This window comes from Ursus arctos, unplaced genomic scaffold (genome assembly GCF_023065955.2).
Source record: "Ursus arctos isolate Adak ecotype North America unplaced genomic scaffold, UrsArc2.0 scaffold_14, whole genome shotgun sequence".
Taxonomy (NCBI): Eukaryota; Metazoa; Chordata; class Mammalia; order Carnivora; family Ursidae; genus Ursus; species Ursus arctos.
This window is the reverse complement of record NW_026622808.1, coordinates 704,747-730,643: the sequence shown is the minus strand read 5'-3', so window position 1 is coordinate 730,643 and position 25,897 is coordinate 704,747. Positions and strand designations below refer to the sequence as shown.

At 43.8% G+C, this 25,897-nt stretch overlaps 1 protein-coding gene across 1 annotated transcript; it reads left to right on the top strand.

Moving 5' to 3' along the window:
* On the top strand, nucleotides 1–24,908 carry COPS3 (COP9 signalosome subunit 3). The gene is made up of 12 exons (XM_026521177.4): nucleotides 1–190; nucleotides 3,985–4,114; nucleotides 6,168–6,280; nucleotides 6,370–6,419; nucleotides 7,953–8,045; nucleotides 9,365–9,544; nucleotides 12,668–12,808; nucleotides 14,378–14,551; nucleotides 16,455–16,541; nucleotides 22,883–22,996; nucleotides 24,183–24,263; nucleotides 24,580–24,908. Exons 1-12 carry the CDS (start codon nucleotides 136–138, stop codon nucleotides 24,631–24,633), a joined length of 1,272 nt encoding a protein of 423 aa, XP_026376962.1. The 5' UTR covers nucleotides 1–135; the 3' UTR covers nucleotides 24,634–24,908.
* The last annotated feature ends 989 nt before the right edge of the window (nucleotides 24,909–25,897 follow it).

The window sequence follows — 25,897 nt, the reverse complement described above, 5'->3', positions numbered from 1 at the left end:
GCGGTGCTTGAGCCGGCGGAAGTGACGTCGGGCCGCTGTTGAGGCCCTGTGGAGGATCGCCGCGGCCCCTCCTCCCAGAGCAGCCGCCTTTTCCCGCGTGAGCTACCTCTGCTGCTCGGGCCGCCGGGGGGAAACATGGCGTCTGCCCTGGAGCAATTCGTGAACAGTGTCCGACAGCTCTCGGCTCAAGGTGAGGCCCTGGGCCGCCGGGCTGGGCCTGGGAGGGCCCTCCGGGCCGCGGGAACGGGCTTGCAACCCCAGCCGCCAGCGCGGACGGCTGGGACCTCCCTGTTAGTCCCGAGCCTCGTCTCCGGGGCTGGGCTCGGGGTTGCGGCGCTCAGACCACGGAGGGTTCGGGCGCGGCGGAGGTCGAGCAGCCCCGTCGCGCTCTCGGTCTCAGTGGCACTCGTCTGCCGGCCCGTGCGCTCGGCGACCTGGCCACCTCCCATCCCTGGGGCCGGCTGGACCCTCCTCCCCCGGCCCGGGCCCCTTCCACCCGGGCGCTTCGCTTGACAGTTTTGGGGGCGGTGGCTTCCGCTGGACGCCTTCCCGAGCGCCGGTTGGTCCCTTCGGCCTCCCTTGCCTGCGGTGATTGGTGCACAGCCTCGCCTGTCACGGTGGCGCTTGGCAGCCTCTGGACTAGGCCGCGGGCAGCGGGCGCGAGACGAATCCTTTCTGGGTGCCTTGGCTCGGAGGCTTGCCTTGGCCGGCTGCTCAGCTGCCGGCCGGCGCGCCCTCGGGAAGCCTCCGCGCCTATTTTAGTCCGGCGGAGTGCCGAGGGAGCTCTCGCTTGTAGGGCTCCATTTCCCGGGGCGGAATGGTGACCATTATTACTTAAATATTCATGCTCCTTGGTTCATTCATCTCATCACCTGAATATAGAATGCTGGACTCAGAATTAAAGTAATCAGCTGCGAGCAGTGAAGGTCCCTTTAACCACCCTGTTTCTTCATCTCTAAAATAAAAATTAGTCCCTACTTCAGAGAGGTGTTGGGATTGAATGAGAGGAAGCATGTAAAAGCGCTTGAAACAGTACCTATTGTATGAGGTGCAATAGATGCAGTTACAAATTATTGCTAGCAGCTATTAGTTGTAAAGCTGTAGGAGCTGCGTGACCTTGGACAAGTCACCTTTAATCTCTCGAGTCTCTATTTCCATTTGTAAAAATGGAGGAGCGCTATTTACTTCACTGTTATTGTAAGTTAACGGATCGGGTATGAAGCTATGCTCAGTGAAATACTTCTCCTTTCCCTTATTATGGATAGAAACGAGGTTCACAGGGAAGGCACAGACTTGCAGTCTCTATGAATGAAGAAACCATTCATTCATTCATTTATGCCGCAAACTATTTGTTTTCTACTTCCTGGGATGTAGTATGGGTATTTAGATTTGGGCTGGAATCTTGTCAGTCACTTCACGTGTGGGCCACTTAATTTCTCTGGGCCAGTTTTCTCCCTTACAAAATGGAACGGGGACTATTGAGCATCAAGTGAGATTTATCTGAAAGGTTTGTATGCTTGCTGTGCAAGTCACTGCTTTAGGAACAGTCTGCCAGGCAGAGATAAACGTGATACTTTCACTGCCTGTGGCTTCTGTGCCTCATGCGCCCTGCATAGTAAATGTTTATGAGGTTTCTGTTTTTTCTGCTCTTACTTGGAATTTTCTGATATGGACCTTAAGTGAAGGGAATTTCATAATTTCCAGCTTTCTTTGATTAAAGGAAATTTCATTGGCCACATCTCTGGGCTCATGTCAGATGCACCCAGTGGCACTGAACTTACTGTTGACTCTCCCCTTGGCCCACAATAGTTAACTATCTTATGATTTCATAGTGATTCATCTTTTATTTTAAGTCTCAACTCTGCATTGGTTATTTAATTGGGGAAAAATAATGGACTGAAATGCTTATTTTTGTGTGTTTCCTATCATTGTAAATGTATTTAGAGTAGTGAGTAAAAAAAGGGAGGCAAATTATTTAACTAGAGGAAGCTGTTTATGTCACATTTACCAGTGACATTTGTTTGTTTGTTTGTTTTTTAAAGATTTTATTTATTTATTTGACAGAGATAGAGACAGCCAGCGAGAGAGGGAACACAAGCAGGGGGAGTGGGAGAGGAAGAAGCAGGCCCATAGCGGAGGAGCCTGATGTGGGGCTCGATCCCAGAACGCCGGGATCACGCCCTGAGCCGAAGGCAGATGCTTAACCGCTGTGCCACCCAGGCGCCCCACCAGTGACATTTGTAATAAAATGATGGTATTTCTCCATTCAACTTGTGTTATCTTGAAAGATGATGCTTAATCAGATCACAGATTTTTTTTATTCTTATTTTACCGTCTATGTGATAATAGTATATTTCTTTGTTTTTGGTAAAAATTTAAAGGTGTCGTATAGAAGCCCCAGAAACAAAATTACCAACGTTCCTAGCTACAGTCACTTGGATTTTAAGTATTATACTATTTGTTTTTTCGATAAGGAAAAAAAAATCCCTCCGCTACTAAATAAAAATAGCTGATATGTATAACTTGAAGTTCAAAATGCAAAATAGAACTACAAAGGAGGAGACAACAAGAGGTTGTTGCCCATGGACTTACATAAACCCCATACACCCCCCCCCCCCTCAAAAGACAGCTAGCAGCAGAGTGTGGCCATGGTGTCTGTTATCAGTATAACCCATCAACCATCAACATCAGTACTGCGGAGTACCAACTTGGGCCTAATTAGATTCTGTACCTTAGTTGTTAAAACATAACATTGTGGGATGTGAAAAAAATCAGTGGATCAATTCGGAGATTAATTAACAGGCTGTTGATTTGATTGGCTGGTAAGTAAGCACTGTATTCTGAAACTGGAGAAATGACACGGCCTGTCCACCAGAGTTTATGTTGAATTACCTAACCACCACCACCCCAGGTGATGCAGAGAGGGCACAGAGAGAACACATTTTCAAGTTAGCCAGGGGAAGGGAGGTGAGATGAGGGTCTGAAGAAGGCCCAGGCTGATTGCTGAATGAAGTGTATGAGTTGGTAGAGGGAGACCCAGGGGAACAGCGTGAAGGAGGGAACAGCAAGCATGGAGAACAGGATGTATAGAGGCATAAAGGTGAGAGAACATGGCATGTTGCTTGAATTTTCTGAGCTTGGTGTGACCAGAGTAGGTGTGTGTGTTGGAGAGGGGAGGGCAGCAGCAGGTGGCTCAGGGTCCTGTTACCTGACTGAGGCATTAGACTTCTTAAAACCATTGGAATAATTTGATTGAATTTTACATTTTGGAAAGATCCCACAGGTAGGATTATGGAGGATGGGTTGGAGGAGAGAAGAGTGAACTAGGGGGACTGTTCCAAAGATTTATGATGTAGTCCAGGCAAGAAATGATAAAGGTCCAAATTAAGGCAGGGGAGAGAGGAAGGAATGGAGCTGAGAGACTTAGAAGGTAAAATTAAAAGTAAAATCGGGGGCACCTGGGTGGCTCAGCCGGTTAAGTGTCCGCCTTCAGCTCAGGTCATGATCTCAGGGTCCTGGGATCAAGCCCTGCATTGGGCTCCCTGCTCAACGGGGAGCCTGCTTCTCACTCTCCCTCTGCCGCTCCCCCTGCTTGTGCTCACTTGCTTCCTGTCTCTCTCTCTGTCAAATAAATAAACAAAATCTTAAAAAAAAAAATAAAATAAAATCGTATTTGGTGACATTTTGGATACAGAGAGGAAGGTGAGAGTGTGGTGATGGTAATGTGTGCATTTCTGGCGTGCGGGATGGAAGAACAGAAGAAATGTACAAACTTTAAGGGGCCAGAGGGAAATGGGTGGTCTAGTTTTGAGGTCATAGTCAAGGCCATTTCACTTCTCTGGCCCTTCTGAGTCCTTATCTGAAATGAAGGAGATACAAGAAGTCATCTTGGTCATTTCTTACGGAGGTATGAAGTCTGTGGTTAGAGTTTCTTTAGTTTGGTTAGTGCCGTAACTGAATGATAGTGTTATTCCTGTTTTCCAGGGCAAATGACTCAGCTTTGCGAACTGATCAACAAGAGTGGGGAACTCCTTGCAAAGAACTTATCCCATCTGGACACTGTGCTCGGGGCTCTGGATGTACAAGAGCACTCCTTAGGCGTCCTTGCTGTTTTGTAAGGGGCATCTTCTCTTATGGTTTTGTGCTTGCTAAGCCTGAACGCTCTGCACTTTCTGGCTGTACTTTTCTTTGGTTGGAAAAGTAAACCATGTAAACAACATTGAGCTCTTTAGCACAATTATAAATTTAAGTCACAGAAGTTACATTTTCCTCATCCCAGCTAATCGTGGCATGTTGTAGTTTCAGTTTTATCATTTTTAGCTGTTGTTTATGTTTCTATACATTTTGAAATTTATTTTTAAAAATCAAATGGCCATCTCAGTTGTGGGCACTATGGTTCGCATGTATCTGAATACTTTTCTTCATGTAACCCATCAGATTGTCCACATTTTCTACCTCGGAAAGCAAATAGGGAAGAGAGATGGCACAGGGCACGGTGGGATGTGTTGAGTGAAATTACCAATGATCCAAAGCAACGTTGGTTCCAGTTCCCTTCAAACAAGTTCAAGCTGTTCAAGACCAAATTAATTAGATCTTATTTCCGTCGGGGTTCCTTGTAACTCTGTGCGCTTGACAGAATTCTTTTTCTCTTGATGTTTTAGTATTACAAATTGGGATGTTATGCTTGTCGTGAAAGTTGAAACAATGTAAATAAACCCAGAGGAAATGGACTTCAAGCGAGGGTCTGGCTTCACTGGCCCAGAGATTCCTGAGACAAAGATGTGCCAGGAATAGAGTTTAGAGAAGAAACTTTGTCACAATGAAAGAGTCTGGAGCTGTGGGCTACAATATGGTAGCCGTTAGCCGCATGTGGCTACTGAAATGTAAATTCATGAACGTGACCGCTTTAGTTCCTCGGGTGCGCTAGCCACTTGTCAGTACTCAGTAGCCACATATAGCTGCTACGTTGGACAGCACAGATAAAGAACATTTCTACCATTGCAGAAGGTTCTTCTGGGATGGTGCTGGCAGGTAAAGATTTCTACTGTGTGTGTTTGCTGGTTACAAAAACTGGATAGCGTGAGTGTTTTATGCACACACAAACTTACCTGTAGATGTGTATCAGGTGAGGTCAAGTACACGAAAGCATTTCGAAGCTCGAAGGTATATCTGAAAAAGAAAACCTGGAGCGAACCCTGAACTTGTTTCTGAGCACCCTGGATTCGAATTATGTTCTTCCAGTTACAAGGCGTCGGGCCCTGAGCTTCATAAAATGGAAATCACAGGGCCCTACTGACCTATTGTGAAAGCCAAATGAGATCGTTTGAGATACATTTTGCAGAGATGTTCAATTACAGATGTGAGGTGACACTATTAGATCGAATAATATATATATATAGACAGAAGAACAAATGCAAAGATTTAGAAGCATTTGTGTTCAGGCCGTCATATCCATTTCGTTTTCCTTGAAGTTCATTTGAGCAGTTCATTTATGTGTGAAAAAGAAGAGCTTGTAGTTTACTCATAAGCAGTGCCCGAGTGGTAGGTAGTGTATCTGATTGCCTCCCCAAGCCTATCTCTGGCCCCCTCTCATCTGCCCCATCTGCCAAGTGACTCAGGGTGGATCATCCGTGTCCTCCCTCCCGCCCCCCCCCCCTGGCCTGCCCATCAGCGGGCTCTTTCTCCCAGATGGACCGCAGCACCCCGTGACCTGCAGCCATAGCCTCCAGCCAGTCTGGAGCTCTCAGTCCTTGTCCGCCTTCAGTGGGCTGTCCTCAGAGCAGGAAAAACCACCGCTTTTCAGATGAGTAAATAGCCCTAAGCACATTGGAGCTCTGAAGGAAAACGGTTTTGAAAACTTTTGGTTAGAAGTTGATATTCAGTTCCTTCAGGAATATTAGACAACATGATATTTGGCCTCATTTAAGGGTGTTTTCTTTTTTCAAAGTTCTTTTTTAAGCCTATTTTTCTCAGCCTTTATTTGTGTCTATGTTCTGTGTCTTGATTGTGCCAAGAATCAGGTCAGTCTGTTTCTTAGTTTTTAAAAATATCCTGACTCATTTACGTTGATAGAGCACTGGAGATAGGCTGACCTTCTGGCCTCAGTTGCTTCTTTGTTTTCCCCCATGAAATATCAGGATGAATTGATTCTTTTCTCTTTATTCCAGATTTGTGAAGTTTTCCATGCCTAGTGTTCCTGACTTCGAAACATTATTCTCACAGGTTCAGCTTTTCATCAGCACTTGTAACGGAGAGCACATCCGATACGCAACAGACACTTGTAAGCTAAATAATACTTTATTTCCCACCGAATGCATTTTGCCTGTGTAGTCATTGATGTTGTCAACATTCTGTCATTGCTGTCTCTAGTTGCTGGGCTTTGCCATCAACTGACAAACGCACTTGTGGAAAGGAAACAGGTAAGCAATGTTATTCAAGTATTTATGGTTACATTTTAAGAAATATTTAACTGACACAATGAACTGATTGGTTAAGGTTCCAGGTTAGTACTGAGCATCCTGATGGATGTATGTGGTGGGCAAGCATTGGCTGTAGGGACAGCTCACTCCTGCACAGGGTGAGGCCTCTGAGACGCAGGGAGAAGTAGTGCCTCAGGGCAGTCTGCTACTGCTGGTGGATGTTTCTGGAACTACCATTCTAGCGCCCGTTATGTTATCATTTACTGGGTCTTTTCTTTGTTTGCTAGAAGTTTTAACTTTTGGTTATAACATTTTAGCTTTACTAAAAGTGGCAAGAACAATACGAAGAATCCCCATATGTACCTTTCACCCACGTTCTCCAAATGTTAACATATTTTTACCACACTTACCTTTTCTCTTTCTCTCTCTTTTTTTTTGTCTGAGCCATTGGGAAGAAAATTGCAGATACGTTGCCACTTACCCTAAATACTTCAGTGAGTGTTTCCTAAAAATTAGGACATTCTCTTACATACCACAGTACAATGATCAATATCAGAGTCCTTTAAACAAATCTACTGACCTTCTTCACAGATTTTGCCGCTGGTTTCCCTAATGTCCTTTACAACAAAAGAAGATCTCAGATCCTGAATTGCATTGGGTTTTCATGTCTCTTCATCTCCTTTAATCTGAAAGAGTTCTTTGGTCTTTCTTAACTTTTGTGATGCTGGCACAAGTTATGATTTGGGTTTTTTTTTTTTAATTATTATTTGAAATTGAACTTTAAGAGAGTGCTTGGAAGGAGACAAGACAGAAAGAACCATTTGGTATTTTGTCGGAATATTAAACAAACTGTGGTTTGAAAAAAATGGTTAAAAAAAAAATCTTTATTGAAAAACCCAAAGAAGTTATTTAGCGATTTTAGAGTCACATCTCCTATCCAGAAACTGACTAGCTCACTTGAACCTTGGTCTTGTTATTTATAATCAAGGCAGGAAACGGTCTGTTTATGAGTTATGGTATCAGTTTCAATAGGAATTTATTATCAGGTAAGAGATGGTGGTGTTGGGGAGAATTTATGGCTGATCCCTAGACTGCCCTGTGGACAGATGCCAACATCTTTCTCACAGCTATGTTGACTGAGCATAGGCTCTTTACTGTAAATAATTTGGAAAGTTTTTGTTTGTTTCAATGTAAATATAATGAACTGTTGAGAAAGTAATACTGCTTTTTTGTTTTTGTTTTTTTGGTAATACTGCTTTTGCTTATTGATCTTCAGTAAAAAAAAAAAAAAAGAAAAAGCTTTATGATTTAAAAAATGGTGCTGAATTACTCTAAAATAGCATGAGAAACGGCTTAAGAAAATGCTTTCTGATTGAATAGGAACAGAAATTTCCTGAAAGAGTATGGAAACCTCCTATTGTTATTTAAAGGAACCTATCAATTAGTGTTATTTTTTATTTGTAAGTGACAACATAAGATCCAATGTGCTGCCATCTTTGAGAACTTATCTGAAAGAGATGTCATTTCTGACAGCCCCTGCGAGGAATCGGCATCCTTAAGCAAGCCATAGACAAGATGCAGATGAATACAAACCAGCTGACCTCAGTACACGCCGATCTCTGCCAGGTAAGCCGCGAGCGGCGCGGGTCACACCGGGTCAGCGTGGAAGGTGGGTCGTGGGTTTGCTCAATAAAGGATAGCAATCTGGGGGAGACCGTGGTAGGTTCTAGAAGTCGAAATATGTAGATGCATTATCAGAGAAGGACTTTTCAGCTGGCCACTACTGGACGCAAACTGTACAACGGGGCCCAGCCAGTGGGTTTGTGATCTGAGGGAACTGAGTAATGAATGCGTGTGATGTTAAAAATGTCCCAAGTCATTTTCTTTGTAAGGAATTATGGAGACTGAGAATAAATACAGGCAACTTCTTACACCTTGAAGTGTTACTCATTTATTTTATTTTATGCGGTTCCAAACCCCGAAGGCAAAAGGGAACGTGTGTAATGAAATCTTCCTACCACCCTGCTCATTAGCCACCCATCTCTACTCTCCGGAGGAGATCCATGTTAGTTTTTTGCACAAAAGATATTTCGTGCACATATAAGCAAATGCATGCATTTTCTCTCTCTTTTTTACACAAATAGTAATGATCTGTATGAACTCTTGTGTACCTTGGTTTTTTCTACTCAGTGTGTCTTGGAGAGGACTCCACATCAGTGCTTAATAGCTACAGAGTATTCCATAACACTGGGGTGGGGTGGGGGCTTCAGCCAGCCCCATGGGGAGTAGATTGCATCTTTAATAACATGGTACCAGGATTATCCCAGTCACGTTCTAGTCTCACATCACGGTGCGTTCTTTTTTCTTTACTTTTTATCTTTTAAAAACCTTTGGTGATTGACGTATAACATACATACAGTAACGTGCACTGGTCTTCAATGCACAGCTCTGAGTTTGTACCTGGAGCTGCCCCCGTGCCGGCATCGTGCGGTTACAGAACGTTGCCATGTGCTTGCCTTCTGGAGTCTGAGTTGAGCAATTCCCTACACTCACATACAGGATTCAGCAATTGCAAAGAAATAATTGAAGAGAAACTTCCATTTTTATCATGCCATCCTGGTCTGTCTCTTCTCTGCAAAGAGAAAAAGGACTCACCTGTCTTGGCATCTGTAAACGGAATGGGTGAAGGGGGGCTGATTATAGCTGAGCTTTCATTCCTCTGTGGAGTACTTTATCTCATGGCTGCTTAGTCTTTCTCTAAAGAAATGCTATTGTATTCTGAATGCTTAGGAAAATGGGGTACTGTGTCAACATTTAGAACATTTTTAATCAATAAGACGGTTTAAAATATTTTCTTGACCTTTCTGGAATCGATGAATGTGCTCCTTCTGCTAAAGCCTGCCAAGTACAATTAAAATGATGGTGTACTGTAACATTTGTCACAGCTTTGTTTGCTGGCGAAGTGCTTTAAGCCTGCCCTTCCGTACCTTGATGTGGACATGATGGATATCTGCAAAGAGAATGGAGCCTATGACGCAAAGCACTTTTTATGTTACTATTATTACGGAGGGATGATCTATACCGGACTGAAGAACTTCGAAAGAGCATTGTACTTTTATGAACAGGTAATCGTCAATCTAGATGCCCCTCAGGTTGCCTTGAACTCGTGTGATCAAAGACGCACACAGCTGGAGTAGATCGATCTCGGGCCTCTGAATTTCGGGGGGAGGTCCATTCAAACACTTTCTCTGTCATCACGTAAATGGTGGTAAACTGTTCCTCAAGTCGAAGGGCAGTGGCAGTGGAGGGAGGAGCTTTACCATGTGGGGTCTGAGCGGGGCTTTGCCACTCACGCCCTGTCAGATTCGGGTTAAGTTCCCTACGTCACCTGACCTTTAAAGCTTCCTTTGCAGAAAGGGAAGAGAGTGAACAGAATGATCTTTGAAGTGTCTTTGTTCTTTTTTTTTTTTTTAAAGATTCTTTTTTTTTTTTTTTAAGATTTTATTTATTTATTCGACAGAGATAGAGACAGCCAGCGAGAGAGGGAACACAAGCAGGAGGAGTGGGAGAGGAAGAAGCGGGCTCATAGCAGAGGAGCCTGATGCGGGGCTCGATCCCATAACGCGGGGATCACGCCCTGAGCCGAAGGCAGACGCCTAACCGCTGTGCCACCCAGGCGCCCCTGAAGTGTCTTTGTTCTAAAACCACACGTGGTGTTCTGTTAAATTTTAGTAGAACATTCCTATGTGGAAAACCCCTCCCTGCTTTGTGTCTGTGTAACGGCCACCGGCCTGTGTAAGGAGATTTATTACACAGTTTGGTAGAAGTTTTTAAGAGTCTGAGAAAGAGGTACAATATTGGCTATACTAGTATTTTAAGAAATTTGTCAGATGTTTATATTTCTTATTACATTCATAGCACATATTAAGGTAATAAAGGATATTCTAAGCCTTGAAGGAGCTCATGATGTAGTGGAAATGTTAACACAGAAATAGACGTGCATGGCACGCCTCTCTGCCGGGGCATTGCCTCAGTGAGCGGGGGTTGATAAACACTGTAAGGGGACCGAGGGAAGAGTCACCGGAAGGTGCTGTTGGGCAGAGATGGTGTCATGAAAGGATGCGTCTAGTCAGGGGCACCCGGCTGGCTCAGTCAGTAGAACTCGCAGCTCTTAATCTCGGCGTCTCGAGTTCAAGCTTCATGTTGGGTGTAGAGCTTACTCAAAAAAAATGATGTCTCTAGTCAAGTAAAATCTTCAAGGTGACTTCTCTTTAAGAGTTTCAGAGCACATAGTCAAAAGTTTGAGTTCTTTACAAAATGATAAAGACACTTCACAGCCACTGAGTGATCATTTTATAGACCAATGTGATAGCTGATAAGATACTGATGAGCCAGAAATATCAAGATGACGAGGGCATTCAAAAGGCAGGAAAGTATGTAATGCACTTTAAAAAAGTATTTCTATCACAAGTAGTTAAAAACAAAATATTTTGGGGCGCCTGGGTGGCACAGCGGTTAAGCGTCTGCCTTTGGCTCAGGGCGTGATCCCGGCGTTATGGGATCGAGCCCCACATTAGGCTCCTCCGCTATGAGCCTGCTTCTTCCTCTCCCACTCCCCCTGCTTGTGTTCCCTCTCTAGCTGGCTGTCTCTATCTCTGTTAAATAAATAAACAAAATCTTAAAAAAAAAATTTTTTGATACAGATAGGAGCCTTTTCGCCGAAAGTGTATTTATCCCCAGATTTTGCCTAACGGCCAACATTGTCTCGTGTTCGTCTGCTTCGTGCAGCTGTGTTTGAATGATACATAGGCAGCTGTAGACGGCACTAGTACCTTCACTTCGGAAGGTGATACAGATTTTTTTACTCCTTAAAAACATTCCGAAAGAAAGATGTACTTACTGGAAAAAAATCAGATCATACAGCATTATGTAAGCAACAAGTGAAAGCAGCTCCTCTTCTCATATCCCATCACATGTTGACCTGCTTGAGTCACTAGCCCTTGACTGGTGGGAGTGTACGTTGGTTGTGCTGTCTCACTCTTAGAGCAGTGATGTGGTAGGGATCATCGTATGTGTAGCCACACGCACCTACGCGTTTCCGTAGATCTGAACTACCTCACAGGCTCAGTGGTTTGAGTTTTGACTTGGAATATTTGAACTGACTTGGGTGTGATAGTTTTCACTTCTCCCTGACCTTCTTAAATCCGGGTGAAAGAAAAAGGAAAGGTAGCCACCGAATGGGAGAAGATATTTGCAGATCCCATTTCTGATAAGACACTTGGCAGCCAGAATGTACAAAGAGCTCTTACAACCCAACAATAAAAAACCCTAAAATTTTAAAAATGGTCAATGGATTTGAATAGACATTTCTCCAAAGAAGATACACAGATGGCCAATAAATACACGAAAAGATACTCATCATCACTAGTGGTCACGGAAATACAAATCAAATCCACAATGTGATACCAATTCACCCCCAGTAGGATGGCTAGGATTAGAAAGAGACAGCAAACAATAACCAGCATTGACGAGCAGGTGGAGAATTTGGGATCCTCCTAACTGCCCATGGGAGTGTAAAATGGTGTAGCCACTGGGGAAAAGTCTGGAGTTCCTCGAAATGTTAAACTTAGAGTTACCACCGTGACCCAGCAGTTCCACTCTTAGGAAATGAAGACAAATGTCTCCAGAATACGTACACTGATGTTCAAAGCCGCTTTATTCATAGTGGCCAGGAGGATACACAAAATGTGGCCTAGCCATACAGTGAGATATTATTCAGCCATAAGGTGGAATGAGGCACCAGTAACTGCTACAACACGGATGAGCCTTGAAAACAAGTGGAAGAAGCCAGTCCAGTCACAAAAGCCCACATGTTTATTATGACGCCATTCTATGAAATGTGCAGAATAGGCAAATCCAGAGAGAAAGTAGAATGATGGTTGCCTGGGGCTGGAGGGAGGAGAGAATGGGGAATGACTGCTAAAGGGTGTGGGGTTTCCTTTTGGGGGGTTGGAAGTGTTCTGAAATTAGGTAATGGTCATAGAACAGTTGGACAGCACGATGAATATACTGAGAGCCACTGAATAGTATACTTGAAAAGGGTCATTTTATAGCATGAGAATCATATCTCAATAAAGATGCTAATAAATTACTAATAGGACATGAAATATAAGAATGGTTATTTTATTAAAGTGATATGTGTGGCTGATTGCCCTTTCTGCTGTGCTGTGCTCTCTCCTCTCACGCAGGCTATAACTACTCCTGCCATGGCCGTCAGTCACATCATGTTGGAGTCCTATAAAAAGTATATTCTAGTTTCTTTGATATTACTTGGCAAAGTACAACAGCTACCGAAATATACATCTCAAATTGTGGGTAGATTCATTAAGGTGAGTTTTTTAAACTAATGTCTTAGGTGACAAGTTAAGTCCCTAAGGAAATCGTAATCGTAGCTAGTTCTGTAATTTTCTTCTGTAACGACTCAGCTCTCCAACAGCTCCAGGTTAGCAGACATTTAATAAATTTAACTGCAGACACTGATGGTCTGGGAGCCATACACCCTCTGGTCACCTGACTGGGGTAGAATGTTGTTAAGAAATTTGTTTTCAGACTTTTGCTGTGAGTAATTATTGCCGTAGATGGTTAGGCTTCTATCAAGGTTGTTTTGTTGTTGTGGTCGTTGTTGTTCTTCATTACAATTTAGCAGAAATACTGAACGGGCAGTGCTGATTGTATTGAACTCAGTCTGCCCAGGTGTGGGAAATCTTACTAGAGCCCCCAGTGAAAACCACAAGTTCTGCTCACTGAACTTTTGTTTTCACTGAGGACCGCGCTTTGGGCTCACGTTAAAAAATAAATTAAATATTTTTTTTAAATTGTTTGAAATAGATGCTCAGGGTTTAGAATAAAATTGGGCAGTTCAAAAGGCTATGAGGTCAGTCATTGGGTAACAATTTTAACCCTGTTCTTTGTATAGAATTCACAATTTCAGGATATCAATTTGAAAATCTTCCCAACGAGAAGATTTTTGTGCTGTCTTGTTGAAGATAGCCAAGTGTTCTTTGCCAAAGACCCTTATTGTGGTTCTTAGAGCTCCAGGTTACCCAGTCACAGATTGTGGGGGGGGAGTAAGAGAGGTCCCCCGAATCCCATGGAAGAGTGATAGGCAGAGTAGCCGTTCTCAGATCATTTTGGAGAACTGCATGGTCCCTTCAGGTGGCCCTCGAGCTGGCCTGTTTTAGCAAGAGTGTTTTTATAAAGTGATGTCTTCGTGACTGCAGGGTGTCATTCACAAGCATCAGTAGTTATGAGGATATCGTCCATGGTAGAGAACACGGACTTCAGAGTAGAGATAGAAGTTTGAACCCTGTTTCCACCTGTGCCCCTCATGACCACCCCACATTCTCTCAGGCCTCTGCCCCAATTTCTTGATATTTAAAATAGAGGATAATGTATATAAAATCCCCCAAAGCAGCTCAGGCTCTTAGTAGGCCCTCAGCCACTGTTAGTTCTCTTGTTCTGTCTTCTCTTTACTTATCAGAAAAGAGCAGATGATCCTGTTGCATCCGGTGAGGTGTCTGTATGTGTGTGGGAAAGTGTGCAAGAGAGTGAGAGTGATGGAGATTGTGCCTGCTGTTTCCCGGTGTAATTGGTCAACAGGAAAAGAGAAAAAAGACATGCATGCTTTTATTAAATGTAGCATATGATCGCCTGCGGTGCAGTTATTTGCTCTGAAATACGAAGTTTTTTTTGACAATAAATCACTCCCTAGTGCATTTCTATCTTTGGTCCTAAAAACTAGGCATTCACTTTGGGCAAATTCTAAGTTGTTCGGTAACAGTAAAGGATATTGAATGTCCTTGTTCAAAACATAGTAGCATGTCTTCTTTTGCTTCCCATAGGAAGTGTATACCTCTACTGCTTTAATCTGAATTTGTTTCCCACCTTTAAACCTCTAGCCTCTTAGCAATGCGTACCACGAGTTAGCACAAGTCTATTCAACCAATAATCCCTCAGAACTCCGCAACCTGGTGAACAAGCACAGCGAGACTTTCACTCGTGATAACAACATGGGGCTGGTGAAGCAATGCCTGTCTTCTCTTTATAAGAAGAATATTCAAAGGCTAACCAAGGTGAGGCCAGTGACGCCCTCAGATAGCATTCCTGATTCCCCCGGGGCCTCCCCCTCTTCTCTCCTCCTTCTCAGTGCTGAGGAAGCAGAGACAGGGATAAAGCGTGGCAGGATGTCTCTACTAAGCAACAGCTCTCACAACTGATGACCAGAAAGAGTTTGATTTCTACCTTTTGGTCTTTTCAGGGCTAGAGCAGGGTATTTGAGAAGAGGAACAGGTGAAGAGGAAGACAGGTAGGAGATACGGCTCCATGGGGAGGCAGAGAAAGGTAGCCTGAGAGAGGTAAACAGTGCCGTGGGCAGACGGGGTGGCGCTAACGATGCACGTGAGTCCCCGGTGACCAGCGTGGAACCTCTTGGGCCGTGCTGATGTCTGTTCGAACTGCTTACTTGAACACGGCACTACCCCGACGCTGGCACTTAGGCCAGAGTCCCGGCTGTGTGCAGGTCAGCTGTAGGAGGTAAGCCAGTTACACGAGTTTTATTTTCAAAATGAAAGTGTGCTGGTGGTTTTGGATGACAGGAAACATGCTGATTATCAAGTGTTCAAACAGTACAAAAAAGTATAGAAGAAACATGAAATCTCAGGCGACCTCCAAAGGCACGTGCTGCAGGGAACAGGAAGCGGAGAGCAGCTTAAAGCTACAGGGTTGCTTTTACCTCCAGAGAAGGAGTCTAGTCGGACGCAGCAGCTGGGCGGGGTGAAGAGCAGAGGAGCCAGAATGGGGATGTCCGTTGCTAGGTGACCTAGCGGTGGGGGCGGGGGGTGGCGCTGGGCTGTGCGTGGAGGATCGGACAGTGGGAGGACCTGGAGAAGCCAGAGAGGGGTGAGGAGGGGACAGTCGTGGAGACAAGTAGGCCGAGTAAGGTACAGGTACAGGAAATTGAAGTCTTCACTTGTGTGAAACTGCTTATGTACTTCTTTAAAAATTAACAATAATTTCATTTTCTTGGTTGCTACTCTCCGAAGTAAAGTATATGGTCATTGGCTTATTACGAATTCTCAACCTCAGGGTTTTAACACGCCCTGCTCTGAAAAGGCCATTGCTGTAAATATTGCCAGCTTTCCTTAAAAAAGAGCTCTTTTAATGTGTTCCTGAAAGGGGACATTTCCCAGTCCGCAGCAGAGCAGTGGGAAACTCAGACTGATTTCTAAGCCCCCATACGGTTTATACATTTTAGCTTTGAATTTTGAAGAATGAATATGATATTGTCAATTATATTTAATAGGTAATACATTTACAGTGCAACATGCAAAACATACAAAAATCATCCGGTTCCTATACCCTAGCCACCCCTTTTCTTTCTTCAGAGGCAGCCTGGCGTTACCGGTCTCTCGGGTGGCCCTCTAGAGCTCGTCTCGCACATCACACGGGCACGCACACCCTCTCTCTCTCGCAGATACACACTCTCTTTCCATTCGTTTACACAGCGTGCACACCATTCACTCTCCTGTTTTATATTTAAAGGTACACGTTATCATCTCAGCTTTCAGTCCCTGAGCAGTATCCTTGCTATTTATTTATTATTTAACAACTGCACAGGAGCGTGTTGCTGCGGTTGTACCAGGCCGCGCTAAGCTGCCCTCTCCTGCTGGGCATTGAAGTGGTTCTGCTCCTTTGCTCTCGCAGACGGTGCTGCGGTGAGTAAGCTGGTGCATACGTCTCTCAGACACGCAGGAAGCGGTGTGCAGCAGCACTTCTAGAAGTCATCACTCCTCTAGGAGAAAGTGATGACTAAAGCCGCAGGTTTCAGCAACTTCAAGTCATCTTCACAACAAAAAATTATTTTGCACAGGAATGGAAAGCAGATTTTCAGTGATTCAGTAGAGCTCTTTCCACATTTAATAAAATGTATGTCCTCAGTTGTTTCTACCTGTGATTAATTCTACTTCTGAATTTCAGACCTTTTTAACATTATCATTACAAGATATGGCAAGTCGTGTGCAGTTATCTGGACCTCAGGAGGCGGAGAAATATGTCCTACACATGGTAAGTGTGTTTGCACTTTTAAGAAGTTAAATAGTGGACTTTTGTCCTTGTAGAAGTCATAGGTGTTCATTATAGAAAATATTAAAAAAGAGAAAGAGAGGGACAGCCAAAGTCAACCTCTGGACATTTTGGTTTACTTCCTTAAAATCTATGGCGTTTCCAGTCTTATGTACTCGTATGATATACATGGTGTGTCCTGTTAATTTTTAAAACACCTGTGAGATAGTTCAGATGTACCAAGAGTCACAAAGCAGAGCTACTCAATGTGCTGGTCCATGATGACGTCTTGACCTTGTGCCCATATGTAGGTCAGGACATTGCTGCCCACACCAAGGATGTCCTGTCCAACTAGAGAGTGAAGTCGTTGACTGGGATCTGACTTGAACCCCTTACCTCCTCGTGGGCCGTTGTCAGTTCATGACCACACTTAAAGCAATATCGACAATAAAGGGGGGCAAAAGCAGGCACCATCTCAGTACCTGCGTTCAGAATCAGATATCACAGTGTCCCTGCTGGTAACGCCCCAGTTGCACCGCTGCACTCCCCACATTTGGGTAACCATAGTTTACATAAGTACATGGTAGGGGCGCCTGGGTGACTCAGCTGGTTAAGCGTCTGCCTTCAGCTCAGGTCATGATCTTGGCGTTCTGGGATTGAGCCCCAGGGCAGGCTCCCTGCTCCGTGGGGAGTCTGCTTCTACCTCTCCCTCCCCCCACCCCTACTCATGTTCTCTTTGTCTCTCAAATAAATAAAATCTTTAAAAATAAACAAATAAATGAGTACAAGGTAATCCACCAAGTTGATACATTGTAACCTACCTACCGATTCAGTTTTATAAATACATGGCTCTGATCTGATCCATCAAACCAAACTTATGCCCTCAGCCCAGGTCAGGCAAATCTTGGGTGTAGCAAGTCAGCATTTAACATTTTTCTGCTCATCTCCCCTCTGATTTCAGGAGCACTGCCACATCAGGATTAGGAGTAATAGAACTCTTTTCCATTGTGATAATGGAGTACTTTGTTTCCATAGTGCAATTTACAAACGTTTGGAAGTTTTTTCCTTCCACCTAATTCTCAAAACACACACCCCTCCCAAACAAAATCTGTCTGACTTGACCAACCATGGAGTGCCTGTCAAGAGCACCTTGCTAAACCCCACAGGGGTTATACAGACTGAGGAAGCTACACAGTACCCCCAGGAAACTCACTATTTGGTGGGTGAGAAGAAATGCATGAGTGTCTCTGACACCTGCAAAGACACACGAGCTCGGGAAGTGCTTTGAGGGATCAAAGGAGGGGGATGGGTTTTGAACCCTGTGTGACCAACCCAGACAGACCCTCACAGGCTCTGGATCAGCCAGGGGTGTTTTGTCTACTGGGGGATGTTTGGCAATGTCTGAGGATAATTTTGGTTGCCACAGCTGGGGGTCCTAACGTCTAGTGGGTAGAGGCCAGAGATGCTACTATATGTCCTACAATGCACAGGACGGCTCCCACAGCAGACAGCGATCGGCCCGGGAGAGCCACACTGCCACGCGTGGGTGTGAGCTCAAGACTCGCCCTAGACTATAAGGTCTATGGGGGAGGGGGGATTTTTTTTTTTTTTTTAAGTAAGACATCTTTTTTTTTAGAGCAGTTTGAGGTTCATAGCAAAATGGAGGGGAAGGTACAGAGATTTCCTGTCGCCCCCTGCCCCTGCACATCCACTTTCCCCATTAGCAGCAGCCCTCGCCGGAGTGGCACGTGTGTTAAGTTGCCGGACCTCCCCTGATACCTGGTCATTCGGAGTCTCTAGTTTACATGACGGTTCGCTCTTGGTGGTGTACTCTGTAGGTTTGGACAGATGTCTAAGGACGTGTAGCCATCATTATGTGTCATACAGAGTTCTTTTTACTGCCCTAAAAAGCCTCTGTGCTCTGCCTTTTCATCCCACCCCTGGCAACCACTCATCTTTTTTACTGTCTCCATAGTTTCGCTTGTTCCGGAATGTCATGTAGTTGGAATCCTACCATATGGAGCCTTTCCACATTGGCTTATTTCATTTAGTAATCAGAATTTAAGGTTCCTCAGTGTCTTTTCATGGCTCGGTAGCTCATTTCCTTTCCGTGCTGAGTAATATTCCGTTGCCTGGATGTGGCACAGTTTATCCATTCACCTCCTGAAGGACGTCTTGGTTGCTCTCAAAGTTTGGCGATTATGAGTAAAGCGACTATAAACATCCCTGTCAGGTTTTTGTGTGGGTATATGTTTTCAGCTCCCTTGGGTAAATGCCAGGGAGTGTGATGGCTGGATCCTATGGTAAGACTGTGTTTAGTTTCATAAGAAGCTGCCAAACTGTCTTCCAAAGCGGCAGCACCCATTCCCACCAGCAGTGAAAGAGAGGTCCGACTGGCCCACAGCCTCAGCAGCACTGGCTGTCCGTGTTTCAGATTTTGGCGGCTCTGGTAGGCGTAGAGCAGTATCCCAGCTTCATTTGCACACCTCTGATGACAGACGATGTGAAGCATCTTTTCATATGCTTATTTGCCTTCTGTATGTCTTCTTTAAAGGGTGAGGTATCCAGGTATTTGGCCCATTTTTTAATGTTTGTTTTCTTGTTGAGTTTTAAGAACTCTTTGTATATATTTCTCTTTCTCTTTCTTTTCTTCCTTCCTTCCTTCCTTCCTTCCTTCCTTCCTTCCTTCCTTTCTTTCTTTCTTTTTTTTTTTTTTAACTAATCTCTGTGCCCAACATGGGGCTTGAACCAGGAGTCACGTGCTCCACCAACGGAGCTGGCTAGGCCAGTTCTTTGTATATCTTGGATAACAATTCTTTGTCAGATGTGTCTTTTGCAAATATTTTCTCCCAGTCTGTGGCCTGTCTTCTCATCTTGACATTGCGTTTTGCAGAGAGAAGCTTTTAATTTTAATGGAGCCCAGCTTATCAATTATTTCTTTCACAGATTGTGTCATTAGTGTTATATCTAAAAAGTCATCATCACGCCCAAGATCATCTAGGTTTTCTCCTAGTTATCTTCTGGGAGTTGTATAGTTTTGCGTCTTACGTTTAGATCTGTGATCCATTTGAATTAGTTTTTGTTAAGGATGTAAGGTCTGTGTCCAGGTTCATTTTTTTTGCATGTCGATGTCCAGTTGTTCCAGTACCATTTGTTGAGAAGATCTTTGCTCCATTGTATTGCCTTTGCTCTTGGTCAGAGATCTGTTGACTGTTTACGGAGGCCTGTTTCTGGGCTGTCTGTTCTGTTCCCCTGATACATTTGTCTGTTCTTTCCGCCATACCACATTGCCTTGATTACTGTAGCTTTATAGTTCAGTTTTACGGTCAGGTAGTACCACTCCTCCAACTTTGCTCTTCTCCTTTAATATTATGTTGGCTATTCTGGGTCTCTTCACGTACACTTAGAATCAGTTTGTTGATCTCCATAAAAGAATCTGCCAGGATTTTGACTGGGATTGTGTCAAATCTATAAATCAACTTGGGAGGAACTGATATCTTGATAATAGGGAGTCTGTGTATGGACATGGAATACCTCTCCGTTTATTTAGGCCTTTTGTATTTCCTTCTTATCCTTTGATTGTCCTCATAGATCTTGTACATATTTTGTTAGATTTATTCTTAAGTGCTTCATTTGGGGTGGGGAGTATGCTAACGTAAATTGTATTGTTTTTGATTTGAAGTTCCACTCATTTGTTGCTGTTATACGGGAAAGTAAGTGACCTTTCTGTGCTAACCTTGTGTCCTGCAACCTCGCTATAATGGACTAGGAGGGTTTTTTTGTTGATACTTTCAGACTTTCTACATAGACAACCTTATCATCTATAAACAAAGACAGTTTTATTTCTTCTTTCCCAACTTTTTAATTTCCCTTTCTCGTCTTAAGAAACTTCCAGTATGATGTTGAAAAGGAGTGGTATGAGGGGACATCCTTGCCTGGTTCCTGATCTTTGTGGGGAAGCTTTGAGTTTCTCACCATTAAGTGTGATGTTAGCTGTAGGGTTTTTGTAGATATTCTTTATGAAGTTGAAGAAGTTCCCCCTCTCTTCTTAGTTTATTGAGAGTTTTTATCATGAATGGTTAATGGATTTTATGAAACATTTTTTTCTGCATCTGTTGATATGATGATGATGTCTGTAGTCTGCTCGTGTGATGAATTATATTCATTGATTCTTGAACGTTCATCCAGCCTGGCATACCTGGGGTAAATCCTGCTTGGTTGTAGTGTATAATTCTTTTTTTTTTTTTTTTAAGATTTATTTATTTACTTTAGAGAGTGAGAGAGAGCATGAGCAGGGGTAGGAGCAGAGGGAGAGAGGGAATCTCAAGCCGACTCTGCTGAGTGTGGAGCCTGATGTAGGGCTCGATCTCATGACCCTGAGATCATGATCTGAGCCAAAATCAAGAGTCAGATGCTCAACTGACTGAGCCAGCCAGGTGCCCCCATGGTGTATAATTCTTTTTATGTGTTGTTGAATTTGCTTATATTTTGTTGAGGATTTTTGCATGAATGTTCATGGGAGATATTGGTCTGTAGTTCACTTTTCTTGTAATGTTTTTGTCTGGTTTTAATATTAGGGTAATGCTGGCCTTCTAGAATGAGTTAGGAAGTATTCCTTCTGCTTCTGTCCTCTGAAAGAGATTGTAGAGATTGGTATAATTTCTTCCTTAATTGTTTGGTAGAATTCACCAGTGAATCCTTCTGGGCCTGGTGCTCTTTGTTTTAGAAGGTTATTCATTATTGATTCAATTTTTTAATAGATATTGGCCTATTCAGATTGTATGTTAGGGATTTTTTTAGGAAACATTTTACTGAAATATAACCTGCCCAGAGAAAAGTGCACTGAAGTGTAGAGCTAAACACGTTTTCACAAAGAGAGGACAGCTGTGAAACCAATACCTAGATCAAAAATCAGAGTATTACCAGCACTCCAGAAACGTTTCTCACACCTGCTTCCAGCCCTACTTCTGGCTAGAAAGGTATTACTCTGACTTCCCACATCCTATTTTGTATTTGTTTTTTGAACTTTATCCAAAAGGACACGTACAGTATATGCTTTTTTGGATCTGGCTTTTTTGCTCAAAATTATGAGCAAAATGTATGTAGTTTCCTTCATTTTCAGGGCTACAGTATTTCACTATGTGGGTACATTTTCCCATTAATGAGGTGGACATTTGGGTTGTTTGTAGTTCTGGTTACTACAAAAAGAGCTGCTATGGTAAACCTAGGTTTGCATTTCATTTGGGTATATTGTCCCCACATTTTAAAGAGGCAGCTGTCCATGATCACGTAGAGAATGACGTATTCTGTTTAATATGTGTTGGAATGGTTGCCGTTTCAGTAAGTAGCATCGATCCCTTCCAAAGCTGGCACGCGGAGCAGTGTGTTAGGAATAACAATACGTGCGTGAGACTTACTGGCTTCTCCCTTTCTAACTTCCTGGACGGATTTGGCTGTAAGGGCCGGTCAGGTAAATCCCCAGTCATTGAGGCAAAGAAAGAACATAGACCTTGAAACTACCTTGGAGTCAGCATTAGCAGAAAAGTCTTCCTGAAGGATCACAAGAGAGTTTGTACTGGGGTGAAACAAAAACGTGTTAGAGTTTCACAGTTTAAGATTCAGAGCACTTCCACAGCATTCTGCTGGCCGATGCAGGAAACAGAAGCATATACAATTCAGTCGAGACGAAATATCCAGAACAGGCAGATCCGGGGAGCAGGAAGTAGATTGGTGGGTGCCGGGAGCCAAGAGTTGTGAAAAGGAGTCACTGCTCCAGCAGGTACAGGGGTTCCTTTTGGGTGATGAACACGCTTTGGAACTAGATAGAAGTGGTGCTTACATGTTATAAATTACACCGTATCGTTCACTTTGTGATTTTTTAAAAAAGATTTTATGTATTTGAAAGAGAGCACAAGCAGGTGGGGGGGGCAGAGAGAGGGGGAGAAGCAGACTCCCCCCTGAGCGGGGAGCCCAATGCCGGACTCGATCCCAGGACCCCAGGTTCATGACCTGAGCTGAAGGCAGACGCTTCACTGACTGAGCCACCCAGGGGCCCCTGAACTGTTCACTTTAAAATGGTTAATTTACATTATGTGGAACTTACCTCACTAAAAAATTGCCAGGGCAGGTGTGTGTGTGTGTGTGTGTGTGTCGCACCCCTTAGCATCTATAATGGTGCCTAGCGCATAGTAGGCGTTCAATGACTACTTGTTGATTGAACAGATGGTGCTTAAAAATACGCGTACACATTTATTGCTTTTTGTCCTTTGCCTGATTACATTGAAACACTACAGATCTACATAGTGACCAGGTCTAAACTACTTTCCTGATTTCTTTTTTAACAGATAGAGGATGGCGAAATTTTTGCAAGTATTAATCAGAAGGATGGTATGGTCAGTTTCCACGATAACCCTGAAAAGTATAATAATCCAGCCATGCTTCATAACATCGACCAGGAGGTAGATATGAATGCCGGCTTTTGATTTGTTTGTTTTGATTGATGTTTGAGATGCTGTCTTTGAAATATGGCCTCGATGCTCCAGGACAATTCTAGTTTTAAATACAGGTAGTTCCCAACTAACTTCTAGGAACACCTTTTTTTTTTTTTAAGATTTTATGTATTTATTTGACAGAGAGAGAGACAGCCAGCGAGAGAGGGAACACAAGCAGGGGGAGTGGGAGAGGAAGAAGCAGGCTCATAGCGGGAGGAGCCTGATGTGGGGCTCGATCCCAGAACGCCGGGATCACGCCCTGAGCCAAAAGCAGACGCTTAACCGCTGTGCCACCCAGGCGCCCCAGTTTCTAGGAACATCTTAGTTCCTAGAAAGTTATTTTGAAAATAGGCGTTGCTTCAGCCTCTTCCAGATTGTACGGTTATAAGTAAATGGTGGGTTGGATCTCCCATCAGCTCACCAGAGCCTAGTGTAGCTACTGAAACACTTCAGGGTCTTAACAATCGGTACAATTTTATTCACACCCCGCCACCATTTATAACGTAGAGCCTCATTTCTGTGGGAAGTGCACAGAGAGTTCCTGGTCTGAGTGAGACTGAGCGGGCCAGTCGGGGCAAGAACGCCGTCCCGCGGTTCTCTGTCGGGCAGCAGCCAGGGGCCGGAGCGGGTCGCCTTTGCAGCTCCTGAGGTCACACTGCTCTGAGTGCCCGTCTGGGTTCGAGGACATGAGTTGGGATTGTGTGGACCGTCTGTTCCTTACCTCAGACATTAAATCTCAGAAGCCGAAAAGCAATGCAGAGTAACACAGTATACTTCCACACTCCCTCTTTGGCAGGTTAAAATCCAAAAACCCGTGAAAACTGGAGGTGTTTGGTAACTCAACGTGGTGGCGAATTCCACCCGAAATGATGTATAGTCTTTATCCCTCGTAGTGTGCGTATTTTCGGTTTCGCGGCAACAGATCTGAATGTGTTTGATGATGGGGTGCTGCCCCAGGTCCCGCCGGGGCGCTACACGGCACTTGTACTCTGTCAGCTTCCTGCATTCAAATCTCTGGTTCCAAAACCTGCGTAGCGCCAGGCGTTCCAGATCGTGGCACTGTGAACCCGTAGCCCCACGTGAGTACTCTGCGTTAAAACGGAGGTAAGCTGACCTAAACTCACTCACCACCTTCAAACGTGTCTGTCACCAGATGCTGAAGTGCATAGAGCTGGATGAGCGACTGAAGGCCATGGACCAGGAGATCACAGTGAACCCCCAGTTCGTACAAAAGGTGAGTAGGGTTCCCTTCATTAGCCGGAGTGGCCTGGATAGAAAAGGAGAGGTATTTCCTCATCAGGAACGTGAACTCGATTTGAGATTAAATGTTTAGTTGCCTGAAGTTCTTGAAAATCTTTGTCACTGAGTTCACAGAGATTCACTGAGCATTTTCACACCATAGTCGGGAAGTATGCAAGCTACAGCTTCTCCATTTGTACACAGGGTGACTGTCTGGCCTTGGGAAGGGATGGGGTGTGCTTGTTTGGGGCTGGTGGGAAACCTTTGACAAGAGCAAACATAAATAGATGGTCTCCCTTTCTTCTTTACAGAGCATGGGATCACAAGAAGACGATTCTGGAAACAAACCATCTAGTTACTCTTGAAACTAATAACATCCATCCTGAGTTAGATGAGAGAAATTTATCACCTTGGCCAGTGGCAAGTGCTAGGAGGGCAGCAGGGAGGACCAAGCCTGTTTGACCTGGACCTTAAGAGATTACATTGTGTTTTGCCATCTTCAGTCCTATGTGCTTTAAGAAAACCGTTCTCTCTGCCAAGAAAGGAAAAGAAATTCAAACTTTAAAAAGTCTGTAATGGATTTATTTATCCTCAGATTAATGTTGTTATTGCATTAAATCTACCTTTTTGTTTTAAATTACTTGAACATTGATGTGTCTTCTGTATCGCTTTTTCCCCCTCTCAAAAGTTTTTAAAGGATACATTCATTGTGAACAGAAGGAGTTAAACTTCAGGAATTTTTGGAAGATCTGAATCTAAAGTTTTGATATTGGTTGCCTTTAAAGAAAAAAAATGTCTGGGAGAGTTCATAATGCAGAAGCTAATTTTTTATGACTAGAATTAACATGCATTTTAGGGACAGTACGAACTGTGAGTTCAGGAGATGCTGTTGTGCTCTTTCTAACCTGTGGCGTGTGCTACGCTCTTGTCGTCTTGGGAATGGCTGTTTTTAGGAGACCGTGCCGGACTTCCCTGCATCTTCTTCCAGAAGCATTTTCAGTTCAGCTACACGACCGCATTTTGACCATTATGTTCAGGGTCTCTTGTCTGAAATGTGTCTGACGAGGGCTCACGGATTCAGCCGGGGAAAGGTGTGGGGTCTTTGTAAAGTGTGATAAAATTAAATTAGAACTTAGTCCTTAAAAATGTCTCTCGCTTGCTAGCAACACTGACTTTTTAAAATGTGTCAACTTGTATAGTCAGTCACATTTTCATTATTTACAGAAGGAAACTGACCCATCATGAGTCGTGTAAAAAGTCGTCCCTAACGGAGAGGCTTTGGGGGTCATGTGGTCTGGGTTTGCTGCAGGAAAGCAGTCACAGACGATGAGTTCCGATAGGACTGATACAAAAGTAGGTGGAGGGCTTCATTTGACCCGTCATCAAAACCCTCTAATTCTCTGCTCAAATTAGTGCTGCTGGTGGACTGCGTCATTCCCACTTACATTTACGTGGACCTATGCTTCGGAAAGAAAAAATATTTCATGGAAATTTTTCTTTTATCAGCATAGTGAATTACTTAAAAAAAAAATTGGACAACTTTCTGATTTACCTGAATCTAAATTAAACTCACCTAAAGTGTGTTTGAGAATCCTAGTAGCTGCCAGTCACGGCGACTCTAAGAACAGT

Bases quoted from the DNA above. Each gene is read 5' to 3' on its own strand.
- COPS3 (XM_026521177.4), top strand. From the start codon at position 136: ATGGCGTCTGCCCTGGAGCAATTCGTGAACAGTGTCCGACAGCTCTCG. The intron at 4,115-6,167 runs GTAAGGGGCATC...TCTTTATTCCAG, and splicing joins TTAGGCGTCCTTGCTGTTTT to ATTTGTGAAGTTTTCCATGC. The intron at 14,552-16,454 runs GTGAGGCCAGTG...TCTGAATTTCAG, and splicing joins ATATTCAAAGGCTAACCAAG to ACCTTTTTAACATTATCATT.